Below are 15113 nucleotides of genomic sequence, written 5' to 3'. Positions count from 1 at the left end.
GGTATGGGAGATCATATTCCTCAGTCCAACAAGCCCTTCCCTATGTCCTTCATCCCAGCCACTGAACAGCAAACATCCTTTTAGCAAAGGGGCCCATCAGGCTGCTCTTCACCTCCTCGGGTAACAGCAATGAAGAGTTTGGGATTTTGTGAAAGCACTTCTTGGGCTTATCTTAGAGCCAGTGAAAATTAAGCTGGGCAGCTGTCCCTGCTGACCCATTACCTGGGTTTACCCCCTTCTAGGGATGGTTTTCATTGCAAGGGGCACAGCATGTAAAGGAGAAAGCTCAATCACACAATCTGTGCACTGTGCTCTTTCTCCTAGAACAGAGCACCAAACAGACAACAGCTAATGCAGGGTAAGTAGAACAAAAGGTGCACCTGCATGGAAATTGCTACTCCTAGATAATTTGGCTGCTCTGGATTCAAAGAGCCAAATTTACTGAGCTCAGCCAAATTTGCTGTTGGAAGCACAGATGCAGCTATTTAGCAAATAAAAGTACTAGGTAGGGGGAGACATGATGTAAATTTGGAGACCCCAGCAAATGCAGTGCTCATTCATTTTGTCATGTTTTTTGTGGGAGGTGCAGGTTGTTTGTGCCGTGACAACACAGTTGTGCCTGAGATCAGTGTGTCACTGATCTCAGGGGAATGGAAAACTGATGTTCTAACCTGAAGAGCCTGCTCACCTTAGAAGTAAACTCTGTAATCTCTTAACACAAGATGTCACATTACTGCAATAACTACAGACTTTAATATTGGAGTTGATTTACATATATTAAAGTCAATAAGGCTGATTCAGAGCTCCCAAATGTCACCAGTGTGGTCTCTCCAGCTGAGTGTAAGTCTGGGGTAAGCCTGAATTCTCCTATCCCCCTTTTCACTCACCTTCTGTGTGCCCTGACTCAGGCCTCATGCTTCCTCAGCCTTCCCCTGCATAATTGTAAAAGCAGCAATCTCAGACTCTAAACTTCCTCTTGTCCCAAATCTGACACCTTCCTGCTCTAGAAATATATCACCCCAGTGACACAGGACCCGCTTAGGGACACAGCCCACAACCTCTATCTAAATGAAAGTATTGATGCTGCTCAGGTAAGCTGGTTGCCTTCTGCAGGCTCTGCCTGGAATAATTTTGTAGGCTGGACCAAGATGTTGCTGTGCCTCTTTCTGTTAAACAGAAAGCGAATGGGAATCTCTTCAGGTTGGTTTCACGCTGCAGCAGTGTGTGTGTGTCATAAGGAAATCTGCAACCTGTTGGTCTTTCCATTTGGGGATACAAGAAAGAGTATCTGATGTTTGTCCTACATGCCTGTGTGTGCCAAAGTACTAACCTGATTTTCTACTTCTTTGTTGCTGTGTGAATAGCTGAGAACTCTGCAGAGCAATACTGAAATAATTCAGTTTTACAATTGGATTTAAACTTCTAGAGGAAACAAGGCTGTGCAGTAATAAAAAGGATACCTTTTACAACTGCTTCCAGAAATCTTATTGCTATCACTAACTCAACTCTTGTCCTCAAGTAGCTGTTACTTGGAATTTCCCTAATAAAAAGAAGAGGTAGGTGTGTTTCCATTACAAGGTTATTAGCAAATAATGTAGTGGTTCCTACATAAAGGTCAGGAATGCTCAGTGCTTTCTAGGTGTGTTGGAGTGGAACAGGAAGTAGGTTATTATTTAACTTGCTTTTTACTGTGAAGTACAGGAAGAAACTCTTTGGCATTTTGACAGAAATATGATTTGACACAGTGATGTGCTGAAGGTCTTGCTTATGGCATTGTAACACTTCTCTGGAATTATTCCTATCGTTCTGGCAGATAGATATTTGAAAAGGGACTGCCTTTGAGTGACAATGTGTCTGGCCATTACATTTTCTAACTGTACAGGAGTGACATGTTATTTGGCAGCAACTTTAATAGTCTCGAGCATGTGACACTGCTCTAGCAAAGAATAAATGTAATGCAAGTTGACAAAGCAGAGAAGACAAAGTGTCTGACATCACACATAGGTCTTGCTGTGTAACCAGGAGAGCTTCAAGACCAGACTGCTGAGTGTTACACACATTTGGATTCCACCATTAAAGTATTGAGAACTCCACCTAGCCAAGGCCAAATATTAAAGTCAGACCCAGTGCTAATGACTTCACACCTTCAGAGCATGAGCATCATGTAAGCTGAGAAAAGAGTTGCCAGAAATTTCAAGCCAGGCTGATGTTGCTTCTGTCTCACTAGGTGCCTTAGCTGTGCTCCTACACATTACTGCCTGCTTCTCCCATGACTTTTCACACTGCTACTTCATGAAGGTGAATTACTTAATAGTGCTTTTTTAGAAAACAAAACAGCCCCTATTTTGGACATTGGTAAATTTCTCTCTTCTCATATCAAGTTCATATTTAATAATGTTGCAATTTCTTGACTGCTTTAACAAGGAGAAATGCAGGTGCAACTGAAGAATTCTTACTGAAGTTTTACTAAATTTCCATACTTGCTTAAATATACAAAACTTTCATTAGTACCTATTACAAAACTGAATTACGAAACTTTCATTAGTACCTACTACAAAGTGAATATTGACATAACAGATAAGGTTTTTTTAATTTGTCACTTTAAAGTAGCTCTTCCCTCCTCAGGACTCCTTTGCTGTTCACAGTCACAGCAAAACCCTTGTGATTACAAATATTTAAAATGTTTTCAAACAGCATTGACAGCTTTGCTTTTGCCAGGCTTCTAAGCCCCATGTATCCTCATTTATCTCGCACCTACAGCAATATAAAAATCAGCTAATTGTCAATAAAAATGAATATATTCTAGTCCTCTCCATTGTTTTTACAATAGGAGTGTAACCAGGCTGTCTTTCCTGCCACAGACACAATTTTGTTGGGCTTTCATTAATCAGTAGTCACAAGTGCTTGACTGGAATAAAAATTAATAGATATTCTTTATCATGGATGTTTCTTCAGTGAGAAACAACTTGAGAACAGCTAAAAGTGACAATATTTTTTTAAAGTGGGATGAAAAACACTGAGCCATGACACATAAAGAAGTCTAGATACTTTGATCAAGCTGAAAACAATACAATTTATCAGTCCTGGTAAGAATATTTAATCTGCCCATGCAAACTTTTTAAACCAGACCTTTTGAAGCTGCTGCTTTTAAGTAGCTGCTTCTTATTCCCTAGGGAAATGTGTATTTCTCATGCTCAGGACCTGCTGAATTGGAGAGGACTGCAGAGGAAAAAACATCATGTGAAGATGCTGTATGAGTGGAGAAATCTAGAGCTTGTATTGTTATTTATTAACATCTAGTACTTGAATACAAATATTCAAATTTTTATAGATGGTCAGATGGAGACTCCTCCTAAGTTGAAAGTTTTCTTTTTCCCCAGGTTTTCTTGAGGTTTTCTCTAACTTTAGACATCTTAGTAAGGGCTCAGAAATTCCAAGGTCCAAGGGAGGTCTTTCTGAATAGGGGCCTGGTTTGATTTTCTCCCATGTGAAATATAAAAACTACAAGTTATTTGAAATATGTTGAAAACTGGAGATAAGGGGTTTTCTGTTTGATTAATTGGTTAAAATCTGTATTTTAGAGAACTTGAGTTAACTTCTGGCTCTAAGGTGGCTGTTTGCTCCTCAGTTCATGAACTGAGTGGGAAAGTCCAGAGAGTCATAGGTACCTAAATCAGAATAAAGTTTTTAACCAGCTTTTATAGATGCATGTGCCCAAGTCTTGTGTCATTTATATGATCTAGCTGTCTGATAGGAAGAAATGCCAACTATCAGACATACAGAAAGTGTGAGGTCTGCTTTGACAGAGATTCAGGAAAGGTTGAGTGGGTTTTTAATTCCTTCACTTTGCTGTGTTATTTACTAGTGGTCTATTGGTTTGGTTTATTTTATTATTTCAAATGCAGGCATTCCCCTCTAATTGAAATTCTGGTTTTATGGAAGCTATTGAGAATACCTGCATACTTTTTTCACTGCTATCTTGCATTCCTTAGTCATCCCTGCTCCCAAAGTCTTGTCATGGAACTAGTCAAAATCCAAAAGCAAGAATTTTTGATTAGGGTGCCAGATGTACTAAAAACTAAAGATTAGGAATTTGGAGTCACAGCCAATTTTGTATTGATCACACTGCTCTGTGTGCATGTGAGCACACAAAGCACATCTATAAAGTTGTTGTTCTCCAAGGCACGTGGAGAACAAAGAAAGAGAACAATCCCCCTTTGACTAACCTTGTCTGTCACCCGGGATGTCACTCTGCCCTTGCAAATGGTGGTGAGGAGCAGATGCTCTGTGCAGCAAACATGTTTCTCTGTGCAAACAGTGGATCTGAACAGAAAGCTGTGCTGGGGAGGATATTCTTAGACCCAGCAGTCACTTTCTTTGCCTTCATTCTTTATCAGGCCAAATGAGCTTGTGACATGTCACACTGCCCACTGAAGTAAAAGCAAGAGGAATCCCTGAGATCTTTGAACCCAGTTCCAGTGATGATCTGGTGACCAAGGTATTTTGACTTCACATGACACTGAGACATCCAAGCTTCCCCCTTGCAAAAGAGATGTGCTTTGCTGCAAGTCAACCTTTAAAGCATTGTAGCATTTTTAAGTCATCTTAATGAAGTTTTGCTTCAAGAATTATGCCTGTTGCTTAGATTCCATTTATACAGTTAGTATTTCTAATCTGACTTTTGAGCAAATCCAAGCAGTTTGTTAGGGAGAATTATTCGTAGGGAGAATTCACAGAATTTTATTGAATAGCTAGTAAAGTTTTTGCATAGTGACTTTGAAAATTAAAGCATCTTTTGTCTGGATTCATACTTGAGAAAAAAAAATACTTATTCAGTAAAGAAATCAACTCTTTTCCTTGTCATCACATGACAACAGTATCTGTAGGGTTACCTGGAGACCTGCTCACTGTCAATGAAAATAAATGGGGTAGCACACTAGCAGCAGTAACACCAAAAAATCCACTAACAAAATGTTTGTTTGGAATAGTTTAGACACCACAACTTGCATTATCCTGTGGAAAGCTGGTACAGTGGCTTGCCAGGAAACAATCTGGACATCAAAATATTTTCCTTAATGCCTGATGTTCACGATAAAAAAAAAAATCTCACATCTAGATTTCAGGATTTTAGGATGCATGTTCATGCAAGGCAGCTGTAACCCTGATGGAGCTCCTTGGGGAAGCTTATCTAGGATTCTGCTGCTTGCCTGAGCTGTGGCTCTCTGCCTGGGACACAAGGGCAACGGAGATGTGGCCATGGCTAAGACTGTGCCTGTAACTGAGGTAGTCAATGCCAAGTGCCTGTGGATGAACTCCTAGGCACCTCTGCAGCAGGTGTGATGGATGCCCTGGACACTGTGCTGGTGGGCATCCTTCAGCAAATACTGCCAGGACATGGCCAGGTGGAACAGCTCAAATCTGCAGGATCCCCATGGACCTGGATGTCTTCTGGCTTATCTGTACTTACCTGAGCCAAGAGAGCTTGGCTTTCCCTTGCACTGCATAAAATGGGAGGAGTCTCCTTATAGGTGAAAATGTCAGAGTGCAATGAAATTGCAGATTAACCTTTATGATTGTTCTAATCTGTGTTTTCTTAAAAAAAAAGGTGGGGGGGGAGGTTGTAGCTGTATATGCATTAGGGAAAAGGTCGCACATTTTCCTGTGGAGTCAAAATTTATATAAATTTACAGTTTGAAATTTATATACCTTTACAGTTTGAACTGAAAGTTTTTAGCCCTGAGGAAAAAAATGAGGGAATCACTTTGGTTAGCTCAGTTATACTCCTCAGGGATTTACAAAATGAAGGAAAAAAAAAGGTGGTTTCAAGGACATCTATTTTCTTTGCAGAAGTGGTAATTAATATTCTGCACTTAGTGGATTTGACAGGTGCAAAGTGCTGACTGAGAAAATTGTACCATCATCTTTACAATTCTGTACAAGTGCAAATGTTGACTTCACAAATTGGGCTTGGTTTTCTTAGGCTGGATTCTATGTAAAGGCAGAAAGTCTTGGAAAATTATATAGAAGCTACGTATTAATTTCTGGCCTGGACTTTTAAATAGGCAACTCCAGGGGCAGAGTGGTTCTCTCTATAACCTCATTCTTGGACACTTTTCCAACAAAGGGAAAGAGTGTTGCATGACTCACCTTTTTTTCTTCTACATTTAAATCTTTTTGGCTTGCACAGAAACAGTTCAAATACCCCAAAGTCTGAATCTCCTATTTATTCTCGCTCAGGTGACTGCAAAATCTGAAGATACTGTTGCTCACTGGAGATGTCAGGCACTGAGCCACAGTTTCTCAAGACAGCCACAGCCTGTAAAATGAAGCTTCTTCATTTAAAAATGGTCCTTGTTTCTAGCTTGAAAGAAAGCATACAAACTCTGAACAAGTTGCACCAGGTTAAACTACTGAAAATCAATGCTAGATGGTTAGGAAAAATGTCCAAGTGAGGACATTGTTTGATAGTGAGAATATTGTTTGAAAGGTAAATAAAATTAGGAAAAGGGGAAAATATCCTTTTCTTATTTGTCATAATGCAAAATATCTACTAAGAAATTATCACTCTGTTTCAAGACCAAGAGACAGACCTCTCAACAAGTAATTTAAAGAAGTAAAAAATGATAAAAATTGCAAAATGAAACCTGAAGACATCTTAGACCTAGAACAACCTAAATTCTCATAATCTCTGGAAGGCATAAAAGGCTTATTTACTATGCCTTAGTGGCATCCCACTACGCAATACCAACCTATTTGTTGAAAATTGACACTAAAACAGTTTTCAAGATTACAGAAAGCACCACACCATGCATATATTGTTCTAAACACATTTAATTACAATTTGGTTTTTTGCATGTTAGTTGCTAAAAGCCCAAGAATGTTCTTGAATAAGAGAAAAGCTTTCCTGTGCAAATAATCCCTTAACTTTGAGAGCACTGTACTTTTCAGTTTTTAATAACAGCTGTTCAAACAAACTTTTTTATAATTCAAAAAGAGAAAAGTAGGATTGGTATTGGGGAGGATCATAATTATGTGCTAGTGCTTTTTATTGATGGAATGCTCAATGTGCACACTGACTATCTCCTAAATGCAGACATTGATTTTTCTCCTATTATATCAGGTAAGTGGTGCATTACTGGATGAAGGCTAATAGGCTTGGTGTGTCACACAACAGCTTTCCCCTTCCTAAAGAGGAAAGCTGCCAGGAATGGAGGAGATCTCTGATGGTCACATTATTCCTCCAAAGTCTCATATTCTAGTACTTCTGTCAAAAAAGCACATACACATCATCAACCTGTGGACCAAGTCCAAAAGTTTATTTGCCCCAAACTCTCCAAAATGAGAAATAGGTTTGCCTGTTAAATTATTTATCCACGTTCTCTTTAAAATCCTTATGAGCCACTATGCAAACATGAATACTGCACAGCACTATCCTAATCCTCATGCTGGGAGTGTTTCTTAGAAATACTGGCTACTGCAATTTTTATTAACAATCCCTGGTGGCACAGAGATCAGACCCTGGGTTTGAGGCAGACTTGGTTTATTTCAGCTTGAGCAGCTGGACAGGGACTCTGAATAAAGAAATCCCCATGCCTTCATACCCGCATAGTCTGTGCACAAGATCTTCACGTGCCCTGTGTGCACCTCTTGATCCAATAGAAATTTGTGGTCTAGGATCTTCCAACACGTCATTGGATTCTTTATCCATGTCCACATGGACAGGCCATTAGGCCATAAGGCCACTCTTATCTTTCAGCCTGGTCCAGCCATGGGACCCTCTTTTGTGTTAGTGGGTACCATCTGAAAGTGTCCAGTCTTTTTGTTTCCTCCCCTGCTAAGCCACCCATGCTGACAAAGGCAGCTCATTTCAAGTTCACCTATAGTACTTTGTGCAGGGCCTATTCATGCTAACTTACAATTAAGCCTTTGCATTTCTCATTCTATAAATAAATCTATTTTAATCCCAAACAGAGAGACACCTAGAGAGGGAAATACCACGCTATAAGCCCTTGATTGTTGCTTTTGTTGTATTACTTCATCGAAAGGATGGTGAGACGTCGTAATAGGCTGCTCAGGGTAGCGATTGAGTCACCATCCCTGGAGGTGCTCAGGTGTGGGTGTGGCACTTGGGGATATGGTTAAGTGCTGAACGTGGTGGTGCTGGTTTAACAGCTGGGCTCCATGACATTAGAGGTCTTTACAAACTTTAACAGTTGTCTGTTTCTATGATTACAGCATGGGGTAAAATCATTGTCTCTGATAGCCACAAAGTCTTCACAGTGCAGCAAAAGGTGAAGACACTCTTTGTCTAAAACTTCATCTGTCACGATCAGTGGAAAATAAAATGAAAAAGCTTTCCAGATAGGTTTACTACTTCAAACACAAGTTTGTAGGAGGACTGTGCTTTTCCACTGTTCCCTTGATCTCTAGTTGGTTGTGGTATCCGTGGGGTGACTTTTGACAGCTGGGGTACACGGCTAAGGTACTAAGTTATCCAGGCACATGCACCTGTGCTTGGACCAGTAGCAGTGCCAAACCCCAGGCTGCTATCAGCAGCGTAGCTAATAAGAAAAACGTGTTTTTAAAAAATCAAAAATAATTTTGTTCTTATACAGAAGCCAGGAATTGCCACAGACTTACTAGAACCTGATTTTGTCATGATCGTGGGAGATTATTACGAAAAGAGAAGGAACCTAAGGATGAACTACTACCGAAACTTCTGACACAGTGTAAATGCGGTCAAAGTCGTGTAAACAACTGGATGGAGGGTTCAGCAGGGGAGAAGCTGCGATGGAGCAGAGGGAAGACAAGCGGGCAGCAGCTGCCTTGGCTCCCCGGCAGCGGAGCCGCGGGCGGTGCGCGGGGGCGCTGCTGCGGCGAGGGGCGGGCAGGGCACGCGATGAACGGGGCGCGATCGCCCCGACGGCGCCGCGGCCTCGCAGAGCCGCCGAGGTCGCGGACGGGAGCGGGCGCATCGTCCCGGGAAGGCACGGCGGGGTGGAGCCGGACTCCGCACTGGGCTCCCCGGGCCGTCTCCTTCGGGGAGGCGGCGCCCAGCTGAGCCGAGTCCCGCTCCGTGCCGGCCGCCTTCAGCTCCTCGTCCCGTCTGCGTGCCCGCCCGCCCGGGAGCGGAGAGCAGCGCGGCCGGCACGAGGAGGGAGGGAGCCGCCTGGCCGGGGGTTCGCCCAGCGGTGCCGATGGGACGCGGCGCCGCCTGAGCACCTGCCGGCAGCCCCCGCTCCCCTCAGCCCTCGACGCCGCTATGGAGAGCCCCGCGAGCGGCAGCGCGGCCGCGGAGCCGGCGCCGCCCGGCGCGGAGCCGGAGCCGGCGGCCGCGGGCCCGGCCGAGGCGGAGGCGGCCGAGGCGGGCTCGGCGGCCCCGCGGCCGCGCTGCCTGCGGGCCGTGTACGTGCTGAACGACCCGCCCAAGGCGGGCGCCGGGCCGCGGAGCCCCGAGGCCGGGGCGCGGCAGTGCCTGCTGCGGGCCTGCGAGGCCGAGGGAGCGCAGCTCAGCACCGTCAACTTCGGAGAGCTGGACTTCGGCGAGACGGCGGTGCTGGACGCCTTCTACGACGCGGGTGAGCGGGCTGGGCTGAGGCGGGCCGCGGGGCGGGGGCTCGGGTCGAGCCTGCCCCGGGTCGTGCCGGGACACGGGCGGCAGGGACGGGGCGGGCGCGTCGGGGAAGGCGCTGCCGGGGAGAGCGGCAGCGGGCTCTTGGCAGGGGGTGTGGGGACAGGGAGATGGGTGCGAAGGGATCCTCATGAAATGCGTCCGGCACAGGAAGCAGGAGAAGGTGACAGAAAAAAGTTAAGGCTCTTACAGGAGTTAATGAATCGCCACGGTGCGTTGCCCCAGCAGAGCTGTGGTTCCTACAGTACCAACCGAGTCTTAAGGAACAGCCGAGCTCCTGCTGAGGTGCTTTGCTCAGAATCCTCTTCCAGCTCGTAGCCTGATGGGGAGCTTAGAGCGAGACGCGGCACGAAGACACGCCAGCCTCTGATCGGGCTTGGACAGAGGCTTCATGTTCACCTCTCTCACTCCAGACCGGACAGTGAAATTGTGTGTGAACAAGGTGATCCTGTATTGCTCTGAACAAGGGCCCTGAGGAAGACTTGTGGGTATTGCCCAGCCTGTTCAGGTTCCATCTGGTGACCAGTGTCTGTCTGATCATTCAAAAGAAAGCTGCTGTCCCTTCTCTACTCAAAAACACCTGGCTGGTTTGGCACTATAGCAGAGAACTGTGAAGTTTTTGAGCACACATTGGAAGCCTCTAAGTCAATAGGTACTATAAACTAATCAAGGTGAGTATGTGGACATTTTGCTGGCATGCAGACAAAGTTTTTTTCTCCTATCTGTATGAGCCAGCATAAGGAAATGCGAGAAATTCACAGACTCTAAAGATGGAAAGTACTCTTTAAGTCCACAGTTCATCTTTCACAAGAACTTTGTTTTGCTCATGAGATGCGTTAAAGAATATTTCCTAAAACTTTAGTCTTATTCTGTATTCTCATGTGATTATGAGTCCATTTCATCCCAATAAGTCACCCAGATATTGAGGAACCTCACATCCTTTTTTGTCAGTTTTTTTTCCCAGCCAGTGGTTTTTGTTATGTCTCTGCTAGCAAGGTTGGCAAGTTTGTAATATATTCTTTGTGTATCTTAGTACACAAACACAACGTAGCAATTTCTTTTATAGCCATTCTGAAGAATAATGTACTCATCAACACAAAATTATTCTGCTGTTTCTACTAATAGTGCTGTTAATGTATTAGACACACACGTGCTGTGCATTGTACTGAGAGTCTGAAACAGCTATTTAAAAGTGTTCTTAAATCACTGCATTCTGAAGTGAGTGCCTCTTCTGTAGAAATGTGCCCTAAACTTTGCAATTTTTGATTCAAGTCATCTTGTTGGACCAAGATAATTTTATCACTGATTAATACCTCTTTGTAATAGTAAGGTGTCTTTTACTGGATACACCTTCAACACTCTTATAACCATTTTTTTTTTCAATTGAAAAGTAATTGAATAGTCCATAATCTGGAATTGTTCCAAATGAGAATTAAACATAGTCTTTCTGTGGGTTTCTTTCCTGTACCAACAATTTGAGATCAGCCATGGGGACAACTTCTTAGTTTGTGTAATGTATGCTTGGGATTGCTGGCATATATTCAGTTCTTAAGAAGAACACCATTAAGAATAAGTTTTAATGTGAACACTCCTATGGGTCATGATAAACTTTGTGTTAGGAAGTTCCCATGTGTTTACTTTAAAAATAAAAATATCTAAAGAAGTTTTATTGCTGCCTGGGTAAGATATTAAGCAGGTGTTTCCCCATACTGAAGATATCTCTTACAGTATATTTTTACTTTCTGTAGCTGAGGGGCAGAACCTTGAAAAGCAATTCCTCTTGCTTTGTAAGTGGTAGGGTCTCTAAAAGATGCTAGCCTGTTGCCATCTCTTGGTTTAATAGTGGAAGCATCTATTAATCATCTATTAATGCTTAATGACTGAGCAGCAAAGACCAAAAGACCATTTCATTGCGAGTAGCATGGCTCTTTGTTAAAAATGTTATCTATCAGTCTTTTTCCCTGACTGTGCCTGAAATTATAGCCTTTACTCAGCCATTAGATAACCCCCTCCAAAGCAGTTTATTTACCTTACCTAATATGAATCTCTAAGTACCTTTTGTGACAAAATCAGCAAACTTTAAGGACAGAGTGCAATGAAGAACTTAAATAGAAACTTCTTTCCTGTCTGCAGGTAGGTTTTGTAGTGGATGTTTTTTCAGCAGAACACTGAGAAAAGTGCTGCAAATCAACTTACGTTCCATAATCAGAGTATATGTGATTTTTCCTTGAGTGTAGTCATTGCTGACTTCCCATCATTTGAATTCTTATCATGAATGGAAGCATGACTTGTGCCTTTAGTTAGATATTGCAGACCTGCATGTAATGCAGGGTGACCCCGATCTTAAGGAATCACTCGGCTTTCTAAGGTTTTGCTTTGCTAAAGGAGAACTACAGCACTTCTGAGAGTAAAAAACTGAAAAGTTGTGAAATAAGAACTTGGTAGAAGAAAAATAAGATTTATTTGCTCAGTGTGGGCTAGAAACAAGCTGTCAGCAAAGTAATTAGTTTTCCAAAAATGGGCAATGATACCTACTTAATAGAGGAGAAACAAGGATGATTGCATACATTGACTATATCTCTGGGAAGAAAGAAAGGTAATATTTTTAAACTAAAACTGGGCATAACAGTGTGAAGCTTTTTTGCAGAAAATAAACGTAATTTTCCATAGGAACAGTGAGCCTTGGAGCTAACTGAGAATTTTTAGACTTTTTCAGAATTATCCCATGAAGAAAATCAAACTATAGGCACTGTAGTGTATTTATAAACAGCTTGAGAGACACAGTAAATAGGTGAGTGTGACTTGGCTATAGTGCTGTTACAGGTAGAATGATTCATAGCTGCAAAGGATCTTTCTGTTCTGAATGCACTAAGAAAGCAAACATGATGTCAAAGTCAAATGTTTGACCCGTACCTCTGGAAGGGTGATGTTAGATAGAAAAAATGTAGCTTTTTTCTTGTCTGCTCAAAACTTTATCAAATCTTAGTACCTGAAGTGCCAGGCAATTGGGTTTGTTAAGTGAAGGAGTGTACAAAGTACAGTTACACAGGTTTTAGGTGTTCCCATTTTGGTTTATGAAATCCTGTCTCTGTAGCTGATCATACTTTTCCCTCATGAGGGATGTGCAAGCCTCTGTTTTGAGGCTTGGAATACTTCTTTAACCATTTGGCTACAGCATTTAGAAATTATACAGTCAGCAGGATGAAAATCACCTGAAAGGAACACAAGCTAGAGAGCAAGTAATGTACTGAAAATAGAGCTAAATGCTGACCTGAGAAAAGTGAGTATTCCTCTTACAATACAGGAAACTGTCAGATAATTTGTGAGTATAGGGGAATATTTTGCAGTATGTTTCTGCTGTTTTGCTATATATTAACTTCTCTAATTAATATCCTGTGTGATAAAGCAGCTCCAAAATGCATGGTCTGCTACCTGTCTCTGCAGACTTGTCTTCATCCAGAGCCAAGACTTGGGAGTGAGCCCAAAGAGAGACTGAAACACAGATCCTCCTTACTTCTGTACCGCAGTTGAACCACTCTTAACCCTAATTTCTTGTCCCTGAAACCTTTTCTTCATGTTGCACTGTGAAAGGGGAAGGAGGAAATATATTTGCTGGATCTGAATTTTCAGGCTCTGGGACCTGCCAGGGGAATCGTTGCCTGTCACTCAGCTGCCTGCCCTGAAACCCTCTGCCCTCAGAAGACCAGTGTTCCCACTTCAGAATTGGCAGGGATTCTTCAGCTTCTTCAGCCTGAAGGCTAAGTGCATCAGGTGCAATAAACACTTGTCACTGGTTTAGGATAATATACATCGTGGTAAGTGGTGTAGCTTAGCTGGAGGCATGGCTTCCCATGCTGACTGCTGCAGGGAGTGAAGTGTCTGACAGGAATGACAGGTGAGGGCAATAACTTTTAAACAAACTTCATCATACCTTTCTGCTGCAGTTTATCTTTGCCCCTGGGTGTGACAGTGGGCAGTGGTGGAGTTAAGGGTTAGTGCTCTGATGCTTACTTCAGCAGGCAGGGTTTGCTGTTTTTCTGAGGAGTACTTAAAATCTTTTTTTTCCTATCTTTTCCCACACAGGTCACTCAAGGCTAGGGGTGTATTTGCTTTAAATCTCAAGATATATATATATGCATATATATATATATATATATATATATATATATATACACACCACAGAATACAAAAGTAAAAAGAGAAGTAAACCAACCATCTTCAGAACAGGAAGGTGGTGGATGAGAGGCTGGGCTGTCTACTGCGCTGCTTTAGTAAAGCAGCAGAGCTGTTGGGACCTGGTCTTTTATCTCTGTGTGGTGCTGCACACCTAGAGCAACTTCAGATGTCTTCAGCAAAGCTCTGCCTTGTGACATCAAACCAAATATTCTGATAACAAAGTCCTTTAATATACCAGTATTATAGTCCTTTTATAGCCAAGTGTGTGCGGCCAGTTTTAAATGATGGTAACAACCATATTAGACAATAAGGTCTATATGTTACTGTCATAAAACAGTTTAGGCTGGTAGGGACCTTAAAGATCATCCAGTTTCAACCTCTCTGAGAGACACCTTTCACTTAAGCAGGTTGCTGAAAGCCCTGTCCAGACTGGCTTTGAGCACTCCAGGGATGGGGTATCCACAACCTCTCTGTGTAATCTGTTTCAGTGTCTTGCTATCCTCACAGTAATCTAAATCAGCCCTCTTTCATCTTAAAGCCATTTCCCCTTGCCCTATCACTACAGACCTCTGTAAAAGGTCCCTCTCATGTTTTCTTGAAGCTCCATGTAAGTACTGCAAGGTGCTATAAGGTCTCGCCAGAGCCTTTTCTTCAGGCAAAACAACCCCAACCCTCTCAGCCCATCTTCCTGGGAGATGTGTTCCAGCCCTCTGACCATCTTCACAGTCCTCCTCCAAAACCTCTCAAACAGGTCCCCACCCTTGTTATGCTGGAAACCCCAGAGCTGGATGCAGCACTCCAGGTGGGGTCTTGCAGAAACAGAGTAGATGGGGAGAATCCCCTCCCTTGACTTGCCAGCCATGCTGCTTTTGATGACGTACAGGACACAGTTGGATTGATGAGCTCAGAGGTCTTTCCCAACCTAGTTAATCTATTCTGTGATTGATTGATTCTGTAATTCATGCACCTTCATCTTAGATGGTTTCAAACCTCATGTTCTGGATGAAATGTAAGACAACTCACAAATGGTGAGTTTCTGGGGTTAACTTACTCTGCAAATAACATTTCTCACTGTGTGATTTTAAGTCTTATTGAGTCTCACTGAACAGACTTAGAAGCTTCCGTTACAACCATTACAAATTACTTCAAAATTTTGAACATGTAAGATTATTCTGAAGAGAGCCACAACTGCATCTATTGAACTGCCTTAGTTCTGAAGACCAATTATTGTCACATGGCTCTTGAAAACACTGCAGTTAAAGTGAGTTTTGGTTGTTTGTTTTTAATATTGTTTAATTATTTTTTT

The 15113-nt window shown here is 42.6% G+C and overlaps 1 protein-coding gene across 2 annotated transcripts in view; it reads left to right on the top strand.

Annotated features, from left to right (window-relative positions):
* The first annotated feature begins 9262 nt into the window (after window positions 1-9262).
* The window catches only part of MAP3K15 (mitogen-activated protein kinase kinase kinase 15), an 80864-nt gene continuing 75013 nt past the window's right edge, over window positions 9263-15113 (top strand). For both annotated transcript variants that reach the window (XM_031503680.2, XM_077781631.1), the window contains exon 1: window positions 9263-9578. In XM_031503680.2, coding sequence (XP_031359540.1) covers window positions 9263-9578 — 316 coding nt within the window. The remainder of the gene's footprint in view (window positions 9579-15113) is intronic.

This window comes from Lonchura striata, chromosome 2 (assembly GCF_046129695.1).
Source record: "Lonchura striata isolate bLonStr1 chromosome 2, bLonStr1.mat, whole genome shotgun sequence".
Lineage (NCBI taxonomy): Eukaryota > Metazoa > Chordata > Aves > Passeriformes > Estrildidae > Lonchura > Lonchura striata.
This window is presented reverse-complemented; position numbering and strand designations above follow the sequence as displayed.